The sequence below is a fragment of the Colias philodice genome, chromosome 26, assembly GCF_061535455.1.
Source record: "Colias philodice isolate Cphi_HAF_F1 chromosome 26, ilColPhil1 Martin Lab GWU primary, whole genome shotgun sequence".
Classification (NCBI taxonomy): domain Eukaryota; kingdom Metazoa; phylum Arthropoda; class Insecta; order Lepidoptera; family Pieridae; genus Colias; species Colias philodice.
The window spans coordinates 2,053,021-2,079,567 of record NC_143111.1 but is presented as its reverse complement, the minus strand read 5'-3'; the positions used below and the strand labels follow the sequence as shown (position 1 = coordinate 2,079,567).

The following is a 26,547-nucleotide window of genomic DNA, read 5'->3' as shown; positions in this document are numbered from 1 at the left end:
CATAATATAATATAATGTAATAGTATATAAGTTAAATTAACAATACTGGCTAAGTCTGGAGAGGAAGGCGTCGATCGTCTCTAGCACAGGTATATTCCTAGTTGAGACGATCGTCGTGTCTAAATTGTTTTTGTTTGTATGTATTGTTTCTAAATAAATGATTTTTATTTATTTATTTATTTAATTATGCTGTCATATACAATACACACCTTATTAAAATCTCAGATAGACGATATTAATATCTACCAACAATAGTTTGATTATTTAATAGTTACTACATTGTAGTTCTTATACTATGGTTGCTAATTGCAGCATAAAGTCGTTTAATACCATAAATAAGAGTATTTATACTAACTGTATATATGTATAGGTACTCTAAGCATAAATACACTAGATTTTCATTATTTCAATATTAAACGATCGCAATCATTTGACAAAATTAAGGTAACATTTGATTTTAAAATGATAGGAACAGATTTTTCAAATCAAGAATTTAATTGAATTGTTAGCCCTACATCACACCCCGGACACTCCATACAAAATGATCGTTTTGACAGTCACACTGTAGAGACTGCAAATGTGTGTGTTAACGCTTTATGGTTGGCACATTTGTGATTAGCGTAAAAAAAAATCGCGTTTTTCTGATGAAATACATCCGTAAACAGCACAATATCTAACCATTTTCTACGAAAAACGATAATCACAAATCCAAAATAATAAAATTACTTTAAGTCAATTTGATTAATGTTGTCAATCTTCGTTGCGTATCGTCCTTGCAGAAAAATATGGCCCATTTTATGTCTGATCGCGCGGGGGTGAGGTAAGTTTAATTTTGGCGGGAGGCGGAGAGTGTCCGTTCTGTAGCGTTTAGCTACTATGTAGGTATTATGTATTCTGTGCCCTACATTACAAATTTAACTGACAATGACAGTTCTAGAACTTTCATATTATAGTCTTCCTTATATTTTAATAAAACTACACATTTTACCGCCTTGTTACATCACATTTTTTATAAGCTCATACATCATACATGGTCTTTCCGACATTTAAAAGGCCCTTACTCTTAAATACAATCTCTAATTTTAAATTTGTGTCTTGTCAAGACAGCGTTTGACATTAAATTTAATTAAGTACCAAAGTTTGTTTTGTGTTTGTAAATTCAAAATTTAAACTTTCTTCAAATTTACATTTTTCAATTATCTGAATATTATTTTTAAACATCGCAAAAGAGCTGATAATAAATAGAACAGATTTCGAAAAGAAACGATGCTACCCATTGCATTGCTACCACTAGCATTTGCAAATATATTTTCTAAGACACTAGATGTAGAGTGAATTTCGACATTAACAATCTCGGAAGATTTACTTCTTATTTAAATGCTTATTTATGGAAATTGGTTGCTAATAGTGTTTGATAATAACAAGATTAAGTACCACTATTAATAAGTTTAGCAAAATTTTAATAATTAGAATTATTATTTATTACGATATACATATTTTTATTCATAAGTAGGTACGTTATTAACCTACAAGTAGTCGAGCATTTTGTACCCAAAACTTGCCCAATAATCGATAAAATAAATCGAATGTTTATAACGTAAGCAATCATTCAAAATGCATACATTATATGCAATATCCTTAATTGAATTGCGCGCATACTTTACATAATCAACACGTTGTATTAAAAATGGCGACAAAAAGATGGCTGACGGGCTTTTGAAAATGAATAAAAATGAGGTCGTTGCATACACGCGTCGCGATCTCTGCTGTCTGCATTTAACGCATGCGTGTTAACTTTTAGACTACGGTCTACATCTTAATAAATGCGAATTGCTCGTCAATAGGTTGGCCCGATTTACCTATTTTATACAGGTTTAGGAAAGAACACAGAGCAAGTAATATGAAAGAAAACACTCCCATTAGAATAATCGCGAATGACTCTATCGCTTTTTAAAATACGTCAGTTCAAAAACTAATACATTTTATGCAAATACTTTATACTTAGTGAATCTTTTACTTTTATTGTCCCTTCGGAACATAAAGTGCACGTGGATTCCATTTCTGATATTCAAAGTACAAGGGTAGAGCAAGGAAAAATATTTGAATTTACCATTTTACGGCACTAAAATGCGTTTAAGGTCTCTTTCGGAAGAATGATTGGGAGCAATTATTTTACCATTTTGGCAGTCGCAGCTGCTTTTCGAAGTTTCTATTTAAATTGTCTATATTTATAAGGGGAGTATAACAAGGGTTTCCATTTGCTAACATACAAACGACTGATACAGGCCGTAGATTAAAATTATTTGACGGTCGGCCAGAAAATCCGAAGTACATATTTACCTACTGAAACATACGGTATAAAAATTTTAATATTTTTTTGGAAAATGAAGAAGAATTACCTGTCATATCATAGTTTTTAACTCGAACGAACGCAAAGTAAAAAAGATTAATTTGTACCTACTGTGTTCTGCTTGTGTTCTGTTGTTATTTTTTAATTTATTAATTAGTAAAAAAAATACAGCAACATGCAATGCAAAAACAAAACAAAAACACGGTCTTGAAAAAAGGCCAATGTTAATAGGAAGTAAAAAATAAAGTATATTTCTCATTCGCAAATGCACCTACATAATGCCATTAAAAATGTATGGGGGAGGATATCTTCCCCATAACAAGTGCCTTACATTTAATACGTACTTATAGATACCTAGGTATAAGTTCACATCTTGCAAGTTAAACAATAGAAGGAGAGCTTTTATATATCTTTTATTAATTTTTAATGCATTAAAGTTAAATTTATATATTTTATTGCAATCGGAAAGCGATTAAACTTAAATTAAAGCATAAAAAGTGATAATAACAATGAAAAATCGCTTTTGACGTATTTTTTAAACTGTACCTACTACATACCTACTTATCTATATTTTTTTGAACCGATAAAAATTGTAGATATACCCAGTGGTACTAAGTGTCTACAAGTATTTTTATTTTAATTTATTCAATTAATGTGAATCAAAGATATTGTTATGTAGGTACATAGTTGAAAGACATCGTTTTTTATGGCTAAATACCTATTAGAAAATTCCAGAATTAGAAAACTGTAATTTTTTGTTTATAAAATATTACAAAAGTATGCTTCCAATATGTAGGTATATTATTTTAATAAGAATCAATTCAATTTTGTTTAATATCTATTTATCTAAATAACTTTATTAAGGGAAATATTATAGGTACCTACCTAAATTCAGTAACTTGATAGCCAGACATTTGTCTATAGATCAACCAAGGATCAACCCATTTGGCAGAAAAGATAAAACTTCGATTATATTATCAGACCATTTACATCTTAATTGCTCTGTGCGAAGTAATGAGATAAAACAGGCTCTATTAAAATAAGTGTTATCTATAGACTATATCAATTATTATAACGATGTTATTAGTACAAAGAGCTTCAAAATTAGACTATATTAAACGTACAGGTTATTTCTTCATTTTATTTGATCTCCATACGACCTGCACCTTAATTTTATGTTCAATTCAACAAATGGTAAATTATTTATAGTACATAATTAGCACTCATTACTTTCCCTTTACCAAACTCGTTCGATAACATTCATTTTCAAGCTCACTCGTGAAGGTGTTATAATTGAATAATACCTATAAACTTTCATATCGCAAAAAACTTGCTTTCACTTTTCGCATCCCATTGCAAAATAAACACAACCTCGATGGTTACTTCTCACGATAACGCACATCGAGGCCAAACATTGTCATTTAAGCCTCTTCATTTTCCAGTAAAACTGGTAGACTATGGTGTTGGCACGCGTCTGGTGTGAGGCTCGAAAAGGCAGAGATCCACGCTTCTAGGTCCCGCTCCGAGCACAGGAACTTGGCAGATATGGCATTGTCATAACCCTTTTGCCTGACGAAAAACCCACTATCCTTCTCCACCCGCTCCACGGTCGTGTTTCTCAAATTGACAACCCCTGTCGGCTTCGACAGACGCTTCCTGGGGTATATAACGGCGAAATGCTCGAGGGAAGTTCTGTACACGACAACCCTGACGTCCTGGCGTATCCCGCCAGGTCCCAAGAACACCATAAACCCTTTTTTCACTTCCGCGTCGCGGCTTTTCTTGCTGATGCCCGGACCGAAATGCTCAGCACGGCACGACATGATATCAGCCGGCATCTTATTGTTGCACGAGCATAACAATGGAGTGGACCGAATTCGCGCGAAACGTGGTCTGCTCACGAGAGATGGAAGTGAACTGAATTTAATCAGAGGGAGCCTTCCGCGGCGGCGCATCGGCTGCTCTCGGCCCGGTTCGTTGAATTGCATTCACTAGCTCTGGAGGTTTATCGGCTAGATCAGAAATAATTCACAACAGTAGCGCATAAAATTGCTGTCCGAGATTGAAGCGCTCTTTAATTTTCATGTTACAGACGGCTGAATAAGCAAATTGTTCATAAAATCCCTACAAAATTTTCAGGATTTCTAGATACTCGTGCATTTAGGTATATCAACCACTACCTAGATTTCCGCCCGCGGCTTCGCCCACCTTTTCATAGAAACACCCCCATAGTTCCCGTTCCTGTGGGATTTCCGGGATAAAAAGTAGCCTATATCTTATTCTGGTTCTTCAGCTACCTACATACCAAATTTCATCGTAATCGATTCAATAATATTTGCATGAAAGAGTAACAAACATATATACCTACACATACATCCATCCTCACAAACTTTCGCATTAGTGGGATAGGACTTAGGATATTTTATTTTCGAACGTCTCATGTAAATTTTTTACCATGTTTCGTAGGAGAAAACCCACACTTGTGATTTTCTCATCAATATATTCTGATTCACCAAAGCTTGATTATAGAACCCATGTTATTTATATAACAATCTAGTTAATCGTTAACATATTCCTTCCAATATTTATGAGGAAAACCAAGACCTGTCTCCGTTTCATTTATATTAGAAAGCTGAATTTGCATTCATAGTTTGTCTATCAAATGTAGATTTATAGCAGTCTTAATATAGGAGCGTAGGGACTAGGGAGAGCAACAGCCTTATTTATTTACCATTACATGATATATCTCAAATCCCTTGATTTCTGTGCTTTGAGCTCTATGAAAGCAACCAAATACAAATTTTTGCAAAAAGTACTAGGATTGTCATATCATTAACTGTTTGAGTGAGCATAGTAAACAATTTTACATAGTTAATCATTTTTAATTGATAGCAATTTAATCCATCGAGCAAGGTACATTATTACGAATTAATCCAGTTTCGAATAAACTATAAAATAAAATATGAAAAAACTCTATTGCTTTACCTTTAAGCTTACAGCACAGGTTTTAACGCCAAAATTAGGTAGTTAGGATGTAGTTTTAAACTTGTAAGTAAAAAAACTTAAAGGCCTGCAAATTGTCAGAATTCAGCCTACTAAGAATGGAACCACATGGGACCACCAGTTTTCAAATAAAAAAATAATTAAACAGAAGAAAGTTCTAAAGTAACAAACTTAAAAAATACAGTCGAATTAATTAAGAACCTAGAACCTCCTCCTTTTATTAGTTTCACCTATATGTTTGTATGTTGGTACTATATTTTGACCCACTTTAAACGAACAGATTTAATTCAAAATGTGTAGATTGTACACATAACAAGAATCGGTGACAATACAATAATTTCTTAATTTTATGCGTGTTTTTTTTCTATATTAATTTTGGAAAAGTGATAATGTGATAGATCACGTGACTTATTATTGTGACCTCTTGCGAAATATCAAAGATGTAACATTTGAAACGTGTTTCGTAACGTATGGATTCACTTAATTGATTATGAACCATAAAATTTAGTCTGGCACGCTTCATACAGGTTGACGTTGCTACACGTTTATTAATTAGCAAGTAACATAACATTAAACAATTATGATAATTACGAAAAAATATTTTGAAAGCAATATTTAAAAATATTTTTACTTATTTTTTTACAACATGTAGCTGTGTCACCACTGGTAAACAGGTAAAAAATGATGTATGTTAAATGATGAATTATTTCTATACTAATATTATAATTTATAAAGCTGAAGAGTTTGTTTGTTTTTTTTGAACGCGCTAATCTCAAGAATTTGAAAAATTTGCGGATTTGAAAAATTCTTTCGGTGTTGGATAGCCCATTTATCGAGGAAGGCTACAGGCTATATTATATCATCACGCTAAGATCAACAGAAGCGGAGCCGCGCGGGTGAAACCGCGGATCGCAGATAATGTTATATTAAATATACAACTATAATCAAATGTTTTCATAATAATAAGTTAATAAGTTAGTTTTCAATTAAGTATGTATTTTAGATCATTTTAACCTTAGACCTTCTAGAAGGTCAGTAGCAAATATTATGTCTACCTACGTAAGTTAAATGTCGCACTAATGTTAAAAGTTTAGCTTTTACAAATCTAGCTTATTAGTTGCATGCTATTTTAAGATAGAATTGTGTAATTTAGATTGTACCTTTGTAAAGATTAAAAGATAGATAATTCAAATAAATAGCTTTTGGAAATCGTACCATTGATATTTTAGCTAATATTTTCTATGAGAACGATAAATGTAACGAATCTATTATCTAGACTCTACCTCTACCATCTGTCTTGGCCGAATATTCAACTCGAGCCAAACAAACCTTAGATAGGTCCTATAACATATTCACAAGATGAAGATTTTAAGTATTTCCTTCCTGCCCCCCTAGTCAAGTGGCTTTCTGTTAGCGTAGCGTTCAATAGAATAGACTACGAATGTATGGGATTGACGTAACCTGTAGATACGTTTATCTACAGCCTACGTCAATCTCATACATTCGTAGTCTATTCTATTGAACGCTACGCTAACAGAAAGCCACTTGACTAGGGGGGCTGAAGAGTAAGTATAGCTGATCGAAAATATAATAATTATGTACTATATTTTAGTAGTCACTATACTAAAAAAATATTCGGTAGTAGGAACGGGGACCCATCGGGTTTTTCTTTGACTAGATACGTGGGCGAAGCCGCGGGAAGATTGTGTAGGAATGTTATATATTATAAATAATAGCCCAAAATCAATGTAAAATTGAACACGTGATAATAAAAGACATTTACATTTATATTCACAACCCACAGGTGTTATTTATAAAAACATGCCAGGTGTTGCTGTGCGAATGTGCAAAGAATGCATTATCATAACAAGAAACCGGTCGCAGTGGCTGCATATTATCAAAGGAATTGTTATGGTTAGCTGATAGATACACACCTACATTGCATAATTGATTTTTAGAGATCTTGGAGCGACACTTTATAGAAAATTGCATCAGTTCTAGGCGTAAATCTCTGTCAGTACTTATGGTAGGCCGAAGGTACTAGCTGAGCCCTGTGCTTTGATCCATACAAAAAAGTGTTATCTTCTATTATTATCTATATCTTATAGAAATAATTAATCCCTATTTCACTTGGTCACAGCATCACGCGTGAATGGCTGGACCGATAACGATAATTTTTATTTTGATGTGTTCATTAGATAAGAAAATTATCTTATGAAAGATAAACTCAAAAAATTTGCGCCAAAAAATTATGAAAAAGCGAAAACATGACAATATGTGGATATGTAATATACTTATTACTAATACTAATATATATTAATTACTCCACAGATTAGATACTAGCTTACTCTGAATAATGCGGGTAAAACCGCAGGGCTAGCTAGTATATTTTATAATTACTTAGTCGGCAATTCATTTGCAGAGGGGCGTTAGAAATCTGCAATGTTCAAAGGAGTCCCACCGGACATTCTTTACCGATTATGAAATGAAAAAATCAATCTGGATAACTTAAAAATAGCTCGGCATAAATAACAATCACCTATATTTGACAAGGTGTTGCCTATTTGTTCTTTTAAACTTTTTTTAAGTTACATCTTTTAAGTTCAGCATTTGATTTTTTTTTAAACAGGACCAAATATCCAGCTAGACAGGGTTTATTGATAATAATTGTACCACCTTGTATACATATAGACCGTGAAAATAACAATAAGGCCAAATAGGGTTGCCCTTTGTTACCATTGGAATACTTAAAAAAATAATTTAACTTGCCTTGAAACCAAATACATACCTTCAAATAGCAACCCAGTTTTAGGTGAATTGAAAGTTATTTATTAAGTTATTCCAAACAAGTATACCTACTCTACTATTCACTCAAATTACCTAATGACGATCTTAGAGATGAAGATAGATGTTAAAGTAGTGTATTGTTTATCAGGCAAATCATCTAATATCTAATATATCTAATATATCTAATATATATATTATAAAGGCGAAAGTTTGTAAGGATGTATGGATGTATGGATGTATGGATGTTTGTTACTCTTTCACGTAAAAACTGCTGAACCGATTACAATGAAATTTAGCACACATATAGAGGGTAACTTGGATTAACACATAGGATAGTTTTTATCCCGGAAATTCCACGGGAACGGTAACTATGCGGGTTTTCCTTTGCAAACGCGGGCGAAGCCGCGGGCGGAAATCTAGTTTAAAATAATATGTTACTTAATTTTTACATTAGTGATTAGATAGTTCATTAATTATTTATTTTGATGTTTTACATGACGCCTACTTTTAACTTTTAATAAAAGTGGATTGGCATAATATTTCAGGATTCTGAAAACATTACCTACATAATATAATACATATACGTAATAAAATACAGGTTTTATGTCACATTATTTTCTCAGAATTGACAGCCCTGTTAGCTTTTATCTCGTATTTCGAGAATTCTGTATTCTCTCCCATCCCATTCTGTGGATAGCCGATGACGTCATTGTGTTTAAGCATCTGTTTGTGACACAAAGCTTTCAATTGGATCTTCAATTACAATAGTGAATAGATAATTTATTAAAGGAATAATAACACATACTTTTTTATGTACAAGTAATGAAAATTAAATTTTCTATGTTATTTAACAGTAAAAGATATACTGTAGGCCTTGCTGTAGGCTATTTTGTGATAGTTTGTTAGCTAGTTACGGCTAGAAGATATCTGAAACGCCTGGTAACGAACAGAACTCGCGTCTTTGTTAAAATTTTCTCAAGATCACAAATATATTATAATATGTAGGTATATAGGTATAATTTTACTTTGCTATAGGTACTTCTTTTTATTGGATTAAATTATTAACAGTGTCCCAAATAAAGTACCTCCTTAACTCAATGATGTACATACGATACGTTCCAAATAGTAGATACATACGAATTACGATTTAAACCTCACAGCTCACTATAATTTAAACTACTTAAGCATTTTGTGATTTAAACTTAACAGGCTCGCAGGAAAGCACGCATTAGCAAATAATGTTTTATTGCAGTATATATAACAGATCTAAACAATATAAATTGCTAATTATACCTATTTGGAAAGTGGGAAAATACTGCAGTGTAGACTTTTAAGGGTGCTATAACAGTTTTTTAACAAAAACCGCTATTTTACGGTACAATTTTAACTCAAAGCCCTTACACGTGAGAACAAAGTAATATCTTAATTTAAAGATAATATATTCAGTTCTACGATCATCTTATAAAAATTGTACGACGTCATACAAAATTGTCACTGAAATACGATTTTCCCAGCACAATGATCGCATAAAATGCAAAAAAATGGGGTCTAAACCGGTACACTTTTAAGAAAATTAAAAGCCTAATCTATCTTCTTACCTATAAATTATTGAGGGATATATAGTCCTTTATAGATTGTGATAATTTTTTTGTATCTAAATCAAAATTTTATTTCAATTATAAGCTAAATTAAAAATACTTGTCGATTTCTTCATACATTTTGCTCTCGCGGGTCGTCAGACCGCGCTCAGAAGCGCTCTTGGAAGGACGGGTGTATCGCTCCTCGTCCCAAAAATAAAAACGAATTAGAAAAAGATTATTGTGCGTATACTGTCGTTTTCGTGATTTGAAATATTTGATACTTTATAAGAGTAAACTGTATAAGTTTCATATTCCAGTTATTTGTAATTTAAAATTATGTTTTAAAAATTATGTTGACTGAGATCCTCTTTTTTTATGGGTTGTTGAACGGATTGGTAGGGTAAAGCAATTTGACAAAACTTAAATCCAAAATGGCGCCGACAAAAATTTGCCATCTTTTCGTCATGGGTGTCATTTTCATGGTTTTTGGGGTAGCTATTAACCAATATGAGGTCAAAAATAAAATCCAAGATGGCGCCGACGAAAATTTTACATCTTTTCATCATGGGTGTCATTTTCATGGTTTTTGGGGTAGCTATTAACTAATATGAGGTCAAAACTAAAATCCAAGATGGCGCCGACGAAAATTTTACATCTTTTCGTCATGGGTGTCATTTTCATGGCTTTTGGGGTAGCTATTAACCAATATGAGGTCAAAAATAAAATCCAAGATGGCGCCGACGAAAATTTTACATCTTTCCGTGATGGGTGTCATTTTCATGGTTTTTGGGGTGGATATTACGCAATATGAGGTCAGAACTAAAATCCAAGATGGCGCCGGTGAAAATTTGACATCTTTTCGTCATGGGTGTCATTTTCATGGTTTTTGGGGTAGCTATTAACTAATATGAGGTCAAAACTAAAATCCAAGATGGCGCCGACGAAAATTTTACATCTTTTCGTCATGGGTGTCATTTTCATGGTTTTTGGGGTAGCTATTAACCAATATGAGGTCAAAAATAAAATCCAAGATGGCGCCGACGAAAATTTTACATCTTTCCGTGATGGGTGTCATTTTCATGGTTTTTGGTGTGGATATTACGCAATATGAGGTCAGAACTAAAATCCAAGATGGCGCCGGTGAAAATTTGACATCTTTTCGTCATGGGTGTCATTTTCATGGTTTTTGGGGTAGCTATTAACCAATATGAGGTCAAAAATAAAATCCAAGATGGCGCCGACGAAAATTTTACATCTTTTCGTCATGGGTGTCATTTTCATGGTTTTTGGGGTAGCTATTAACCAATATGAGGTCAAAAATAAAATCCAAGATGGCGCCGACGAAAATCTGTTATTTTATTTTAGTTTACTTCTTTATTATTAAGAAAATTACACCTATTTTTCGGACTATTTTTCGGAATAACATACATTTACTAAGAATTGTATACAATGCCGGATTTAATACAGTGCCGGTAACATCATATGTATGATAATAATTCTACATTTCTTAAAAAGCTTTGATATTGTATACAATTCATAGATTATTATTCAATAAAATAATGATGTAAAATAGTCACACTTTTTTAAGTTGTTTGAATATACTAACATACTTATCAGGATCGTACCTACTAATAAAAGTGAATTTTTAAAGTTCCTAGTAATCTTCTGGAATCAATTTCAATAAAAATACATAATATCAAAAATTAAAAATAATATCAAGTATGAAGATGGTCTATAAAATGGAATGCGCTATGTTTACGTGAGCGTGATATTGCCGCGAACAAAGTTACGTCGTTAGATACCTAAATTTGAGTAACGCAGATTTGTGACAGCGTCCTTAAAGAAACTGTAACATAAAAATAATTTTAAAATGCATTAACACCAATCTTCACTCGATTTTGATCTTCACTTTCGTTCGAGTCGAAAGTAAGAGGTAATAGTTCAAAACAGCAATAGAAAGTTTATTATGTATTTTATAAGTACCTACGTAAATACTCTACTCGGGATTGCTTCTTGTTGATATTGTTCAATGTGAAGCTTTGATATCTAAGAATTGTCCTTTATTTGGAGATATACAATAGGCAGTATAAAATTAAACTATCAGCCATTGCGACGATATAAAAATCGTTGCATGAATAATTAATATGGTTGAAAAAACTCGCTTTATCTCATTAAATTATTTAAATTTTTGTCACCGATCAAAACTATAGCGTCGGTTGGTTACCTAAAAAATGAATGAAATGGCTTGGCAATTTATTAAAAATGAATAGTTTTGTAGTTAATAGGTATTTGATCTTTTTAACATATTGAAGATAGTTTTTCGTAATTTGAGATAAAAAAAATTGTTTGTTTTCCTATTTTCTACTTCTTAAATCAATCCTCAGTAGTATAGTGGTAAGTATTGCCTGTAAAGCAAGAGACAGGTGTTCGATTTTTGATATATTTATTAGTCTGTATGTACGATTCATATCAAATTTATTAAAATTTATAGTCAACTATAAATCATAACTGTTATCTTATATATAAAATTCTCGTGTCACAATGTTAGTCTGCATACTCCTCCGAAACGGGTGAACCGATTCTCATGAAATTTTCTGTGCATATCGGGTAAGTCTGAGAATCGGCCAACATCTATTTTTCATATGTACCACGGGCGAAGCCGGGGCGGACCGCTAGTAATATATAAAGATTTATAGTTGACTATAAATTTTAATAAATTTGATATGAATCGCACGTTGTAAGGAACGGGGTTTAATAAAAGACAGAAAATAAGAAGAAATCATTTATTTCCCTTCAAAATCACCTAACTTCATCGATATGGCTCCCGTCTGAGAGATTAAAACTGAATCAAAATTACTTAACACTAAATCCATTTTCCAACTACAATTCAAACATTCTGTAACATCACTTTATACAAGACAAAAATCTCAATTTAGCCAAACATGTTAAAATTTAATCTATTAATTGTCAATAACAAACATTATTATTTTATCTACTTTTGATTTCTCTAAAAACCTACCGTGTAGCATTGAGGTATTATTATAGAGAGGACACCACGAACAAAATCTATGCGCGGCGCGGGGCGGCTGAGTCATACACTTTGTAGATATTCTGCCCCCTTTATTTATTACTTATAAATTAAAACCAATCAATGTAACAAATAAAAAATAATAAAAATCATTTATTGAACAAGGTTCCTAACATCAAAACATAGACCCCAGACTATAGCTTTCTATGTTTCAGTGAATCATCAAATAAATATTGTTTATCTTAAAATATGAATAAACTTATCAATTGAAATCAATCAATATAACAAAAAAAAATGGTTTGAGACGATTGACTCTAACTCGTGTTACAAATAGTGTAGTAGCGATGGCCTCTCTAGTACGTAGTACATAATAACTCAATGCCGTGTAGTCGGAAAGGGAGAGCTTTTAGGAATACATGAAATTCGTTGTTTGGAAATCAAAATTAAAATTTCAAATGTTCCTAATTTAAAAAAAAGTCTTACCAATAAAAAGCGCGAAAATCGAATAAATACACTTATAAAAAATCAGTTCTTCAATGTTGCCATGAGTATAATATAGAAGTTAGTAAATAAAAAATAAATATGTGAAAAATAACCTTATATAGAATATACAAGTTACATCTAAATACAGATAGCATAGAAAAAAAATATTGAGCATTTTTACACAAAAATGAGTGCATGGTTTTTGATAAATACATTTTTGTAGAAAACGGTTAAATAATTTTTGTTGATATTAATTTTATTTGTTATCGTAGAATGCAGCTTCTATCTGTTTTTTATTTTTTTTTATTAAATATTGCATAGATATCTCGAGTTAAAAGCTGATTCCACATTTATGATATCCAAATATTAAAATTTTCAAATACTAACACGTTTATAATCGAGAAATGTTAACATTATCTAAATCGTTCCAAAAAGTTCTTGAGAAGTTGTTCTAACAGTACAAAATATATAAAAATTATTGATATTCATTTAAAACATAAATACAAGTTTATTAATTATAAAATGTGAAATAAAAATGAATTTACATGAATAATTTATTTATAAAATCGTACTGAATAACATTGATATAATTTCATTGCTATTCTTGCTAAAAAAAATTTATTAAAAAGCACTTGAAGACACTACCAGATCTAAATATCGGATAAAAAATTAAGTTATTTACATATTTTATCTAAAAATATCACTATTATTGTATAAAATGTTTTTAGTTTCTAATCCCTATGAATTAAAAACAAAATGTTCATAATTTTTAATAATGAGTAAGTTTCACACAAAAGTGACGTCACTCGTACATTAACTAAGGTACAAAAATCATGCACTCGCATATATAATTATCTTAAAACTATAGATTATCTGTAGACAATACAAACTTTCTAAAGCTAAATATAATAATGTGTTACCATTTCACTAAAAAAGATAGAATTTTCATAATAATATGTGTAATAATTTCCTTAGTCGTGGTTTTATATGGCAAGACTATTTCGTAAAATTAATTAAAATTCGCAACAATGATAATTTTAATTTAATTAAAACATAATATATATATTTTATAAAATAAAATATAATTAACACATATTTTTATGAAATGGCAACACAACCTACAAAACTACCATGATAAAAAAACACTGTTAATTCTTCTCTAATGAAAATTACTATAAGAATTTCATCTAAAATAAAAGTCCATCGTAAAACATTAGTGAACTGACCACAATATATTTTTATTTAAATACATTTTTCTTAATGAATACAATCTAAAAGGGAATATAAGTTGTATCAGTGTTGCAATAATAAATCTTGAAATTTGCTCTTAAATTCATTGAAAATTAAAATATAGTGTAAAATTTTAGTCAACAACTCACTCCAGCGGTTTATCTTATATGTGACAACACTGAGGTTATAATAATTAAGGTTTTCCTATTAATAAGAAATAGGTATAAAACGATGTAATATGGCAGTGGTGTGATTAAGTCGCGAAACTTGCCATACAAATAAAATTAAAACCCAGCATCAACTGGTGTCGTTTCGTAAATAAAAGCGTAAAATTAAAATAATAAGCGTATCGAAACTAAATAATAAATTCACAATTTGTCTAAATGTAAAAGGGTTTTATACAATAGTTAAAAAATACTATCTAGATCTACGTAATGATCCACAATTGTTATAATCTGTCCGTAAGCCGCCATTTTGAATATCCCAATTTTGGCGCGAACTTTTATTGCTAATGTCAAAATTCGTTAATTGCGTCTCTTGTGGGAAAATTTGTGATGCATTTCGTGTTTTGTATGTGTCAATTTTATTTGCTCTTTTTACAAAGCATTCGAAATATCCATCTAGTTATATTTAATTTGACCATTTAATGTTGAACGAAGTTAAAATCCGTGACACATATAGTGAAATCATTTAGTTATGGCCCAGTAATATTGACGTATTTATCACATCACAACAATATCATGTATTACAAAATCCATTGGCCTATATTTAATAAACACAGCAACTAAATAATGTCTGTACCGAGTACAATAATACATTTCAATCGCGAGTTATGAGCACATATTCAATTTCTCTTTTCCAATTTCAATGGACCAATCAGATGCATTTCCAATATACCAATCACATCAATGCTATACTGATCGTTGATTGGCCATATCCGTGAAGTCTTCAACCAATCACAGTCAGAATTTTAAACGTCATCTTTCGCCTTCTATCTGCGAACTTCTGCGACCAATCACATCATAGCTATGCTGATAGTCGATTGGTTATCCAAAATCTTCCACCAATCACACTCGGACTTTTAAACGTCATCTTTCGTCTTCTATTTGCCAAATTCCAACCAATCACATGCTACTATACTGATCGCTGATTGGCCATTTGATCTAGCTGTCATCTTCCGCATTCTATTTGCGAAATATTTCGACCAATCACATCGCAATGCTGATCGCTGATTGGCTGTGCTCAGAGCTCGTGATTGGTTCAATAGTGACGTCATTCGGGCGGGTAACTCTGTACAAAGGAAGCTGGGAACAGTCCCGTTCGGCCCGTCCTCTGTAGTGTGCCCTTATACCAACCATCACCACGCTTCTTGCAAACCATCACTATATCATCTACTTTTAATTCGAGCTCGTACTCGGAGTTCGGCGGGTACGGGACTATACAGCGAAATCTGTAATGCACAAAATTAAAAATATTCGTAACTGGCCTCATCGAATGATTGAATAATTAATAACTTTTTGATTGAATTATGAATGATTGAATAACTTGAAACTACGTTGTATATTTTATTTGCTACATTTAAATCAGTCACAATTAGGTATATTCGTGTGAAGGAAAAACAATAAAACATACATTGATCTCATAAAAATTTAGAATTTTGCAAGCCTAATCGGGATTATCCTAGTAAAATTTACCTTAACCACTTTATTTGACATCTTTCTTAACGGGATAGACTATATTGTATGTATGTACATTGTGCATATGCTGTTATTTAAAAATATAGGTAAGATGTATCATTCCATTTATCATCGCGTTCGTAAAATATGCAAAAAAAATCTAATTTTTTAAGTGAAACTTCTTTAGGCGCGTTGAAAGTAAAATTTCCAGACCGCGTCATGGCAATACCGTCACGTAGTACGGCGACGATTTTGGTATCTTTGAATTTTGCCAAAGAAGTTTCACTTCTGACACGTGTGCTCGGCACACACGCCCTTTTTTTACATTTCATTGCATTATGAATCAGTGATATTTATGCAATTTTTTTAGATTTCTTCTGTTTTTGAAGTGAAAACTTCTTAAGCGGCGTTGAGCACTTTTTCTGTAATGAGTATAAAATCTTAAACTCGCGTCAGGACACGTGACCTGATCGAAAAAGCGTAAGACGGATGGATATCAAACATGCTCAACGTTAATAATCAAGTTTTCACTTCTGCCGGCACTCCCCCAGTGCAACCCGTCTTTTTTTTTTAATTTACCTCTCCTTAACGGGCTGCGAGTGATGTCGTTCCCGTCTCGTGGCCGTCACGTCGAGGGACTGCGACTTGCGGTGTTGGCTCTGCCACGGGCCCTCGGCACTGCCCCTACTGTGTTTTCATCAAATTCATTTATTAAGAATAAACATTTATAAAATAAGCAAGTCAGCCTTAGGGTGCTTATCCACCTATTTATTATATTATATGTACTGAAAAAACTAGTTAAAGATCTCGACATAAACATTGCACTCTATAAAATTTGTGAACACGATTATACGATACGACAAAGAATTAAAAAAAGACGATACATGATCATACAGGAAGAATTAAATACTAGAACCGTTTCCTGGATAAAACAGACACACAGGCTTCTATAAATTTTATTTACAAGGATATACATAATAGAAATGATTATGATATGTTTCCAGTTCATGGCATTATCTGATCAGCGAAATTGAAAAATGAATACGAATGAGAAAAAATACATAAAAAGCGCATATATAATAGTAAAATGCATGTGGTTTAGAGATCAAACAATAAAACTATCCACATTACAAATGCCTTCTTAACGCATACAAATGAATAATTATGTACTAAGTAACTGAATGAAATGCAAAATTTGACAAATATATCTGCAAATAATTCTAAACTGGCGGGTATGTTATACAGGGTGTCCCACTATCGGTTTACTAAGCGCGAAGGGACTTGTAGTTTTGCATACACTGATCACGTAAAAAATACTTAAACAAAAAAATTACGTCAATTTTTTTAAGTATTTTGTGCTAAATTTTTCCTATAAAATCCATGTTTTCTTCTCTAAATTCGCGCAGCCGGCATATACCACTTCGCTAATGTGAGCATTTTGTCTATGAAAACATAATCTTGAAAAAAAAACTCACGTGCGGGTGGCTAAGTTGGGCGGGTTGCTTGTTATGGGTGTACACATAGAGTTTTAAGAATTGATCTATTTGAAACAAAAAAATGCGTCTGGAATTTTATAACCAACAACATAACCTCCTTTGATCTTAGTATACCAACGGTGGGACACACGGTATAATTGTAAGTACCACATCAACACAAGAGCAAAAAAACTTTACTATTAGCATGCATGTATTAGTCGTCATGCATATACGAGTGCATGTGCAAACCTGTGCATGCGGTGATCGTGCGGCCTTTCCTTGTGTCTGGACATTGCATTATGCCCGCTTTGGGCAGATATATGCCCCGTGGAGGCAGACGAGTGCCCGCTGGGGGCAGACGAGTGCCCCGTAGAGGCAGACACGTGCCCCGTAGAGGCAGACACGTGCCCGGTAGGGGCAGAATGCCCGGGCAAAGTGCGTAGCAATTGCGATGGGCATGAACCCGACCTGTGTGAGTTCTACGATCTAATATGCTACGGGGTGCGCTACGGGCCTACGGGGTAAGCTACGGTTTTTGATTTAATGGGTAATATAATATGATGAGAATATACAAATGCGGATTATACTGTATGCACCTACTATTGAATAAAATAACTTGTTACTTGATAGAGTACTTTTAATTTTAATAATTTAATAAACAAATATCGATTTTCCATTCATTATTATCTACTAAAAATGTTATGGAGAAATGAAAATAATTTTAGTTTAATTCAGTAAAATGAGATTTTTTCAATCCGCATGTGTACTTGTAAAAGCAAAAACAGTGCGACAATTAACATACAGGTGGGATGTCGATGGATGTATTTGAATTGTAATGTATGGTTATTATGATATAGTTATGAACAAATATTAGTCCCGCGCACACCTCGTGTAAACACACAAACATAAAGACATTGAATATGACCCAAATCACTTTTTTTTTTTTGTGATTTTTTTGTAATTTTTTCCCCTTTTCCCCACTTACCGCACATGAACAGCATGCTGCGGGGGTGTATACAACAGCGAAGTGTTCGGCGAGTCGTCGAATACCGGGTTGTCCATACTGTAGCCAGCTGGCGGAGGCGACTTGCATTTTTTCATCGCGGCCAATCGCTTCATGAGACTAACGCCCGTTGATATTGACGATTTTTCCGATTTCGGTTTGTCCTTCTGGAATTTTCGAGAGACAGTAAAATTAAGATGAAGAAATGTAAAAAAATATATCCAAATATCAAAAGGGGCCGTTTATTTTGTGATGAGTATATATTATAAGCGATTTTCATGTTATGATACATTTGGAAAAAAACAATTCCATGTCTTTTTTTATAGTATCCAACTGATAAATACCTTTTCTGAGCGTGGCGTGCTTTGCTGTGGCACAGGAGAACTCCATGGATATGTTAATGGTTGAGCTGAAAGACATTCATGATAATTATTAACATATACAAATAAACATTTATTTATTCAATTAGACTTATCCTAGACTAGCTTTCCGCCCGCGGCTTCGCCCGCTTTGTCTAAAACATAATAAATAATATAATTATATACTTAAATCTTCCTCTTGAATCACTCTATATATTAAAAAAAACCGCATCAAAATCCGTTGCGTACTTTTAAAGATTTAAGCAAACATAGGGACATAGGGACAGAGAAAGCGACTTTGTTTTATACTATGTAGTGAAGCACTTTTGAATCGTCATAACATATTTTCAACATTACAATAAACATTCAAAATGTTAATTATTCTACATATAATATGCATAAAAAATGCAGTTCAATTGGTTCGAATTTAACTAACTTTCCGCCCGCGACTTTGCCCGCTTTGTCTTTATATTTGATAGTATATAATTTGTATTTACCTTCTTCCGAGATCGAGTGATTTAAGAGGTAGCTTTTATATTCCTCTTGAATCACCCAATCCATAAAAAAACATCAAAATCTATTACGTAATTTTAAATATCTAAACATATACTATAATCAGACATAAAAACGGCGGAAAGCAACTTTTTTATAGTATGTAGTGATTTTACTGGGATAAGTCAGGATTAGCACATACTGTTTATATTAAGATACCATTTATCCAGTAAATAAAACGATATAATATTTATTAGTCAGTTCTTTAAAGAAACGAATCTTCAATGGCGGCGCTTATCATTCCCTCTCGCTCACACACGGCCGTACGGTATGCAAAAAAAAAATGGAAAAATAAAATCACTAAAATGTATTTGATTTTCCCTATAATAGTTTTTATCATAAATTTACAGTGACAATTACGCATTTGCGAAAGTAAATAATGTTTTCTTGGAATTTGACAAAATATGTTCTTTGGGAAAAGTTGTTCAGTTTTATGGGCTTATTACAAGTATTATGGGGATTTTATTACATTCTGTATACGTAAATATGATAATTCATATAAATACACAAATACAATAACAAAAAAGTTTGTCAACAAACAATTTGAAATAATTAATAAAATAATTATCAATTTACGTTATTTTTATTTTCTTTTTTGCTGATCCTACCATCTGTCAAAGTCAGCTTTGGCCGCCATTGAAGATTCGTTTCTTTATTGAACTAGCTAATACCATTAGTAGCCAAAGGGCTGTTAGCTCTTGGCGGCGCGTCCGGTGGCGCGAGGTTATTGCCACAATTTCCACTCGCGCTAGTCGCTGGCGTGGCGTTAGTGGCATTCGTGGCATTACTGGCACTAGTGGCGTTCGTGGCATTCGTGGCATGGGCGGCGTTGTTCGTTTGTGCCACTTTCACGTTGGACGACGATGGGCTTGCGACGTTCTGAAAGATATAAGGGTTATAATCTCGTGTCACAATGTTTGTCCTCAATGGACTCCTAAACAACTTAACCGATTACAATAAAATTCGCACACCATGTGCAGTTCGATCCAACTTGAGAAATAGGATAGTTTAAACATTAGGTACCACGGGCGAAGCCGGGACGGACCACTAGTTATAAATAAATAAGTATTTACCTTGTCATGTTTAACCCTACTGGCCAAGGGAGTGAGTGGGGCCACATAGTTGCCGGGGAACACACCAACCCGCTGCACTCTATCGCACCACCCTTTATACCAACCGTCCCTGCATCTCTCTCGTACTGTGTATACACCTGCAATGGATGTATAAATAAATATAAATTTATAAAGAATAGAAAAAAATCGATCACGAGGCGGGACTCGAACCCGCATCCTTTCGCGCCATTCCGGGGCGGATGCCTGACCAATTCGGCCACTCGTGACCCGCCAGAGCAATCGAATTTATTCTATTCTTTCAGTTTTATGTGTCTAAGGGACACACCGCGTGTATAATTAAATGTTATAGAAGGATTATACTGTAAATGGGAATAATTTCATGTATAAGAAAGATTTTTCGTTATGTGTGTATAAACTACTACCTGTGCCGCGCGCTTTCACCCGCATTGCTCCGTTTTTGTTGGTCCTAACGTGATGATATATAGCCTATAACCTTCCTCGAATGGGCTATCTAACACCGAAATAATTTTTCAAACCAGACCTGTTTCTGAGATTAGCGCGTTCAAACAAACAAACAAACTCTTCAGCTTTATAATAATAGTATAGATTAAAGTTGTTGACTGATTTTGAGTTATCTCATCAACAGAAAAATGCATTTCTACGGATAGTTGCTTCGCGGTCTACACTTTCGTCTCTCCCTGTTCGTTTGGCTAATCTAACCTTTTTTTTTTTAAAGTGGGGAAATCTTGCACAGATACCCAGGATTTCCCCACTTAAAAAAAATCTACCATATTTTCTTACATTGTCCAATAACAAATAATCGACTTATTACAAGTTACATTATAATTAAGGAGGTAATTATAATGTCTGTAGCTCCAGTTCGTCCTGTTTTTGCGGATAGAGCACTACATTACGTTCGTTGCTTTGCAATCTACTTATACTCTTTCTATCCATAGTAATATTATAAATGCGAAAGTAACTCTGTCTGTCTGTCTGTTACTCAATCACGCCTTAACTACTGAACCAATTTGCATGAAATTTGGTATAGAGATATTTTGATACCCGAGAAAGGACATAGGCTACTTTTTACCCCGGGACATAGGATAGGTTTTATCCCGGAAATCCCACGGGAACGGGAACTATGCGGGTTTGTCTTTGACTGCGCGGGCGAAGCCGCGGGTGGAAAGCTAGTCTACTTATATTAACTTAATCTTTATAAAATACTACATCCCATTTCATATTTCTGTTCCTGGCACATGTCATTTAGAAAAAGAGTCTTAAAAATAGAAAGAAAAGAAGAGAACGCAAGAGATATTTCTTTCTCTTTCCACTATCGAGTCTATTTTCTATTCTTAGCAAAATAACTGTATTTTTCAACTTATATTATATTAATTACCTCCTTTCTTAAGCTCAAGTTCGTCCGGTTTCTGCGGTTTATACGGATAGAGCGCAACATAAGCCGCTGGTAAGGGCCGTTCGTTGCTTCGCGATCTGCGCCGTCTTCTCTCTCGCTCGCGCTCGCGGTCCGGCCTATCTCGCTCTCTGTCTGGCGTGTGATCTAGCAGGCTGGTCGCTAGGATCTCCGCGGAGTGCCTGGAAATTAGAGATTTTATAGATAAGTTAATAAATAAATAAAATAAAAATAAAATAAAGTTTATTTCACTCAGAAACACAAACTCATGGAATATACAGATCTAATTTGCAGGTACATACATTTTGTTTAAAATTTATAATAAATAAATATGAATAAAAAATATTTTAGGACATTTTTCACACACGGCACGCCCATACTAAGCTTTGAGCTTGTGTTATAGAACCCAAATAGCTGATAAACATGTTTCGGTGTCTACTGGACAAAGTGCCAACTTAAACGCTAATTCATAATAAATAATAATGACATACCGATTCTGCGTATGATTCCCTTGCAAGTGCGAAGACGGCGTCAAACTATGCCTTTTCTCTCTATGATGGTCTCTATGCGCTCTAGTCACCATATAATTATTATCTTTACTATGAGACGGCGATAAAGCCGCTTGCAATCCGAGTCCAAAGTTCAATATCGAATCGGGCCCGCTCGATCGATTCTTCGAAGTGCACGGAAGGCTCGTAGGCTCATTATTGCTTGCACTTTCTTGACACTCCACTTGATTCTGCGAAGCGGTAGATGCGGTAGATGCATTCAATTTTGGACTCTCTGACGGTAGACTAACGTTCAAAGACGTGTTTGTTGCCGTCGAACTCTCGTTCAAACTTAGTACACCCATTGAAGTGTTCACATCTTGGTTCTCTTGCGTTTCCTCTTGCGCTATAACCGTTGTATTTCTTTCTGTGTTATTATCTGGTGAACTTGGCAAACTGGGTTCAGCACTTTCACATGTACTAGTATTCGAACTTGTATTTGGCGTGGTAGTAGATCCTGGAGTGTTCATACTCGAACTCGAATCTGAACTGATGTTCGAGTTGAACCCCGTGGTAATAGGAAAGTGTTCGTGCGCCCTCACATTTTGATAGGTGCTATCGAGTTTCGTAGAATAATTGTCGAATTTGCTCCTAACTCGATCGTAGTTCTCACCGATTCGAGAAACGCTTTGCACACCTATAGCTTTGTGTGCGTTCGTGAAGTCTATAATATCGAGGAGGTTTTTCGTCTGTGTGCGTTCCATGATGTTTCTTTGCACGTGTTGTGTATCGACCCAGTTGGTTGGCGCCAATATTTGTGAAGGCTGCGCCAGTAGTGGCGCGTTGGCGTGGAACGTTGGCTGCGATTGGCTCATAGTGGCCATGTTCTGGTAGTTGCCTTGCGCGGACGATGGTGTGGATATGGACATTTGCTGGTATCGGTGAGGATGCTGGAATTTTATAATGAAATTTTTGTTAATATGTGTGATATATTATGATATAAAAATTCTAATATTATGTAGTTACAATTGTGTATGTAACTTGTGTCTAATGTTTTGTTGTTATTAAAAATTGATATACATTACACACATATGAAAATATTCCAAAAACTGCATCATTATCGTTACACTATAGTTTTTATTTTAATTAAATATTTTAACAATTTTTTGGTGTCATTATGCATTTTACAGATATGTATTTTACAGATAAATATTTTGTATAAGCAGATTTCCATTCTTCGCAATTTTCTGTATATACATTACTAGCTTAATTTTTCAAATCGGTCCAATAGTTCCTGAGATAAGCATATTCAAACAAACAAACAAACTCTTCAGCTTTATAATATTAGTATAGATTTGCTTTGAAGTAATATTATATTATAAAAAATGTTGTGTGGTTTTATGAAACCACGGTAAAAGTGAAACTCAGGCACAAAATTATCGTATTTGTACGATAATTATCGTACGGTTCGACGGTCGACCGTCACGCGACATGCGCTACACAGACCAAAAAGTTTGAGACGATGTAATAAAAGTTTCACTTTAATAAAATATTATCATAATAGTAACTAATATTAGACTTGTGTGACTTTGGGTGTGAGGGTGCTACTGTGCCGTCGTAAACATTATCTCTGCCTAAAAACTAATTTAAATATACTAAAACAGAGTATTATGGTAAATAACCGATAGTGTTTGTGAATTTATTGAGTGACTACTGTGATATATTGAAGACTTAAAGAAATGGACACGGAAAAATACATTTCACTGTAAAATAAAATAGCGAAGACCTACCATTAGTGTTACTGTTTTTGTGGACTTATTCAACAATCTTAATGGTTTGAACTAAAACCGAATGCCGTTTTATTGTGCACGGAAGTGATTCTAAATAATTTAAACGAAGAACAATTACATATAAGAGTAAAATATATCAACATTACCTTAAAGTTTTAACATTTATTGTGATTCGTATCTATGATTCAATATCCTAGCGACACACAGCGCCATCTAGTAGAAAGAAGCTGAGGAACTTATCTGTTTGCAATCGATACGTATACGTATTTTTATTTTATCAACATGGAAGAGGTTTTAAATGCACTTAAATTTATACAAAAGGAATTGGATAACCAGAAAATTATTATCCAGGAAAGTGGAAAAAATATTACCGAACAAGTTACACAGAATATTAATACTATGTTAGAAGAAAAATTTTGTCTTTGGGAAGAAAAGCATAATAAACTTAAGGAAGTTGTGGAAAATCAGGAAAAAAGAATCTATTTCTTAGAAAAACAATCAAGACAGAGAAATTTAATTTTTTTCGGTATTGAGGAAACAGAAAACTCGTACGAAAGCCTGGAAAAGAACATTATCAAGTGGATAGATCAGTTCTTCTCTATAAAACTAAATTATTTTGATATTCAAGAAGCGAGGAGAGTAGGAAAGAAAGGCGACAGACCACGCCCAATAGTAATTACTTTTTCTACTTTAGGAATAAAAATAAAAATTCTTAAGAAAAAACTGATGTTAAAAGATACTCCCTACTACGTTCAAGCGGACTATCCGAAATATATACTAGAAAAGAGAAAAGGATTAAAAGAACAATTGAAAATAGAGAAAGAAAAGGGTAACACAGCTACAATCAAATACGACAAATTAATTATTACCGAAAGCATGCACAAAAGAAAACTTTCTTTATCACCTGAAAATAGCACAATCCCAAAAATTGAGAAAACTACTCAAGCCAATAAAAAGAATAAACAACAACAGCTCAAATCGACGGCCAAAAGATCAAATAGCATATCAGAAGGAGTGATAAAACCCGGCATGTTAAACTTTTTAGTAAATACAAATACAGTTAAAACAAATAACACTCAGAACGTAAATAACAAGAACATATAACAACGAAGCCCCTCCTCCAACATAGATCACAGCACAACAAGAACCAGATACCAAGAACATCTTCCAACCCGGCTGGTCACCGTGGAAGATAATGACCACAACCCTCCAAATGAATACACACAACAGCTATCATAACGCAATCTCATTTGAGATTTTTTTTTTTTTTTTTGGGGGAGGCCTTTACCCAATACGGGGTTTCTACAGACAATCCTAAAAAAAACATTTAATGAAATAAGAAAATAAATGATAATTCATAAACTTAAAATAAAGTAAAAATTTAATAAAGCTAAAAATACTGTTAACTAACAAACAAATATGTACTACAACCAACTTACTTTTAATGTAAATTGATCAACTAAGTGTAACTATAACGTAGATATAAAAATAGTCTTAAATGATTGTAACTTGTTTGTAGAAAATAAATGGGCTTTTTATTATTATTTATAACTAATATTAACCTGGGTATGTCTATGGTCGGAATGTCCCGGTCTCGAGTGGTCTGGTATCGGTGGGACGGGACGATTCACTGGAGTGCTAGAAATTAAAATCATTTTTTATATATTAGTAGAGGTTTTTAATATAGAGTATTTGTAAATTATTTTAATATTGTTATTTTTAACTATATATTGTGCTACAACAGAGAGGACATTTTTATTGCAACTAAATAACTAAACATTTAGTTCAATTTACAAATTTTACTAAGGGCCGGTTTTTCAATGCTTGGTTAAAACTTATCCGTCCAATAAAGTATTACACGATAATATTAAAATCTCACGTAAACTGTCAAATACGGGCAATTAGAATACGTTTTTAAAATGGTAGTTTTATACATTATTCGACGAATAAGTTTTATCCAACGATTGAAAAATCAGCCCTAAATCTTAATAATGTTAAAATATATATTGTAAATGTATTTTATTATTAAAATTCCTCACAGCATACTCAAATTGCCAAGAAACATCAAAATATGCAAAAACATTCCATAACACAAGTTATTTGAAGTGAAACTTCTTTGGGCGCGTTGAGAGTAAAATTTCAATCGCGTCATGGCAATAACGTCACGTCGGCATCAAGGCGACGATTTTGGCATCTATGAATCTTTCCAAAGTTTCACTTCTGACACGTTTGCTCAGCACACACGCTCTTTTTTATTGT

General features: G+C 33.3%; 3 protein-coding genes across 5 annotated transcripts in view; 1 reads left to right on the top strand and 2 right to left on the bottom strand.

The window, feature by feature from the left end:
- The window catches only part of LOC149476771 (E3 ubiquitin-protein ligase SH3RF1-like), a 386,219-nt gene that overhangs the window by 336,086 nt on the left and 23,586 nt on the right, over nucleotides 1–26,547 (bottom strand). Inside the window, exons 8-17 of one of the 3 annotated variants that reach the window (XR_016317703.1) lie at nucleotides 25,851–25,926; nucleotides 22,502–23,448; nucleotides 21,996–22,192; nucleotides 20,600–20,736; nucleotides 20,198–20,405; nucleotides 18,960–19,024; nucleotides 18,598–18,782; nucleotides 17,862–18,080; nucleotides 16,717–16,824; nucleotides 15,247–15,911 (exon numbers count right to left, since the gene is read on the bottom strand). Coding sequence is in view for 2 of the 3 variants with exons in the window: in XM_089711141.1 (XP_089567267.1) it covers nucleotides 15,734–15,911; nucleotides 16,717–16,824; nucleotides 17,862–18,080; nucleotides 18,598–18,782; nucleotides 18,960–19,024; nucleotides 20,198–20,405; nucleotides 20,600–20,736; nucleotides 21,996–22,192; nucleotides 22,502–23,448; nucleotides 25,851–25,926 (2,320 nt within the window). In the remaining variant the exon portion in view is untranslated. Of the gene's footprint in view, nucleotides 1–12,488; nucleotides 15,912–16,716; nucleotides 16,825–17,861; nucleotides 18,081–18,597; nucleotides 18,783–18,959; nucleotides 19,025–20,197; nucleotides 20,406–20,599; nucleotides 20,737–21,995; nucleotides 22,193–22,501; nucleotides 23,449–25,850; nucleotides 25,927–26,547 lie in introns of those variants that run through there. The other 2 variants (XM_089711141.1, XM_089711142.1) reach the window with 2 other exon arrangements.
- On the bottom strand, nucleotides 2,745–4,320 carry LOC149476773 (uncharacterized). The gene has a single exon (XM_089711260.1). The coding sequence runs from the start codon at nucleotides 4,303–4,305 to the stop codon at nucleotides 3,772–3,774; it is 534 nt and encodes a 177-aa protein (XP_089567386.1). The 5' UTR covers nucleotides 4,306–4,320; the 3' UTR covers nucleotides 2,745–3,771.
- Nucleotides 24,100–25,822, top strand: LOC149476772 (uncharacterized). Its single transcript, XM_089711239.1, has one exon. It carries the CDS (start codon nucleotides 24,571–24,573, stop codon nucleotides 25,390–25,392), a length of 822 nt encoding a protein of 273 aa, XP_089567365.1. The 5' UTR covers nucleotides 24,100–24,570; the 3' UTR covers nucleotides 25,393–25,822.

What these genes read in the sequence shown, in the direction of transcription:
- LOC149476772 (XM_089711239.1), top strand. Translation starts at nt 24,571, where the DNA reads ATGGAAGAGGTTTTAAATGCACTTAAATTTATACAAAAGGAATTGGAT.
- LOC149476773 (XM_089711260.1), bottom strand. Translation starts at nt 4,305, where the DNA reads ATGCGCCGCCGCGGAAGGCTCCCTCTGATTAAATTCAGTTCACTTCCA.